Raw genomic sequence first — 1,443 nt, 5'->3', positions numbered from 1 at the left:
CCCACCCCCCCCACCCCCAGCCCCACACACAGAGCGAGGCCTGGGAGATCGTCACGGGATCCAGGCTTGGCCTCGTCCAGCTGATGCCAGACAACCAGTCACTTAAATGAAACGGTTCAGCCAGACCTGCCTGCAGCTGGAGGCCAGTTCTCAGCCAGTGGGATGGGCCGACGGCCCTTCCCGACCGTCTAGGGGGGTTCGCAGTCCTCCAGGCCCCCTGTCTCCGCCCTCCTGAGCCTGACCCCGGCTCTGGTCGCGGTCGGTGGTGAGCCCTGAGTCTCAGCGGCTCTGCTCTGTGCCGTCGCTCCTGAGCCGGGAAACGTTCACAAAGACGCCAACCAGCCCTAGACGCACCCTCACCGGCGCCTTTACCCTCCAGATGCCGACGCCAGCACCGCGTGTGAGATCGTCCACGTCAAGTCCGAGTCAGAAGGGAGGCCGGAGCGGGTGTTCCACCTGTGCTGCGGGTGAGCCCTGTGCGCGGAGGGCGGGTGTGGGCGTGGCATCACCGCCCAGGGGCGTGGCACGGGCGTGGCTATGCAGATCAGAGGGCGGGTGTGGGTGTGGCTGCCCTGCTTGGGGGGTGGGCATGTGTATAGCTATGCAGATCAGAGGGCGGAGTTTGCTGTTTAGGGGGTGGGGTGTGGGTGTGGCTATGCAGATCAGAGGGCGGAGTGGGGTGTGGCTGTGCTGCACAGGGGGCGGGATGTGGGTGTGGCTATGCAGATCAGAGGGCGGAGTGGGGTGTGGCTGTGCTGCACAGGGGATGGGGGATGTGGGTGTGGCTATGTAGATCAGAGGGCGGAGTTTGCTATTTAGGGGGTGGGATGTGGGTGTGGCTAGGCAGATCAGAGGGCAGGTGGGGTGTGGCTGTGCTGCACAGGGGCGGGATGTGGGTGTGGCTGTGCAGATCAGAGGGCGGAGTGGGGCGTGGCTGTGCTGCACAGGGGGCGGGGTGTGGCTATGCAGATCAGAGGGCAGGGTGGGGTGTGGCTATGCAGATCAGAGGGTGGAGTGGGGCGTAGCTGTGCTACACAGGGGGCGGGGCGTGGGCGTGGCTATGCAGATGAGAGGGCAGGGTGGGGTGTGGCTGTGCTGTTCAATTGGGGGGCGGTGAGCCCCAGCCATGCAAACAGCTGGGTCAGACTTGGAGACTGGAGCAGGCCTCTCTCTAACCCTGGTCCTCAGGGCTTGTTGGGCGGCTCCTGATGACGTTCGCAGTCCCCGTGCGGGGACAGTCTCCCTAACACCTGTGACCTCCACAGCTCCCCCAAGAGCCGCAAGGATTTCCTGAAGGCGATGCACTCGGTCCTCCGTGACAAGCACCGGCGGCAGCTCCTCAAGGCCGAGAGCCTGCCCTCGTCCCAGCAGTACGTCCCCTTCGGAGGAAAACGCCTGTGCGCGCTGAAAGGGGCCCGGCCGGCCATGAGCAGGGCAGGTACT

The 1,443-nt window shown here is 65.3% G+C and overlaps 1 protein-coding gene across 1 annotated transcript in view; it reads left to right on the top strand.

Annotated features, from left to right (window-relative positions):
* TIAM1 (T-cell lymphoma invasion and metastasis 1) overlaps positions 1–1,443 on the top strand; it is a 92,589-nt gene that overhangs the window by 85,739 nt on the left and 5,407 nt on the right. Inside the window, exons 22-23 of the mRNA XM_014535194.1 lie at positions 380–467; positions 1,266–1,438. Of these exons, the coding sequence (XP_014390680.1) occupies positions 380–467; positions 1,266–1,438 (261 nt within the window). The remainder of the gene's footprint in view (positions 1–379; positions 468–1,265; positions 1,439–1,443) is intronic.

The sequence above is a fragment of the Myotis brandtii genome, unplaced genomic scaffold (genome assembly GCF_000412655.1).
Source record: "Myotis brandtii unplaced genomic scaffold, ASM41265v1 scaffold139, whole genome shotgun sequence".
NCBI classification, from domain to species: Eukaryota; Metazoa; Chordata; class Mammalia; order Chiroptera; family Vespertilionidae; genus Myotis; species Myotis brandtii.
Note: the sequence above shows the minus strand (reverse complement) of the source record. Positions and strands in the feature narration are given on the sequence as shown.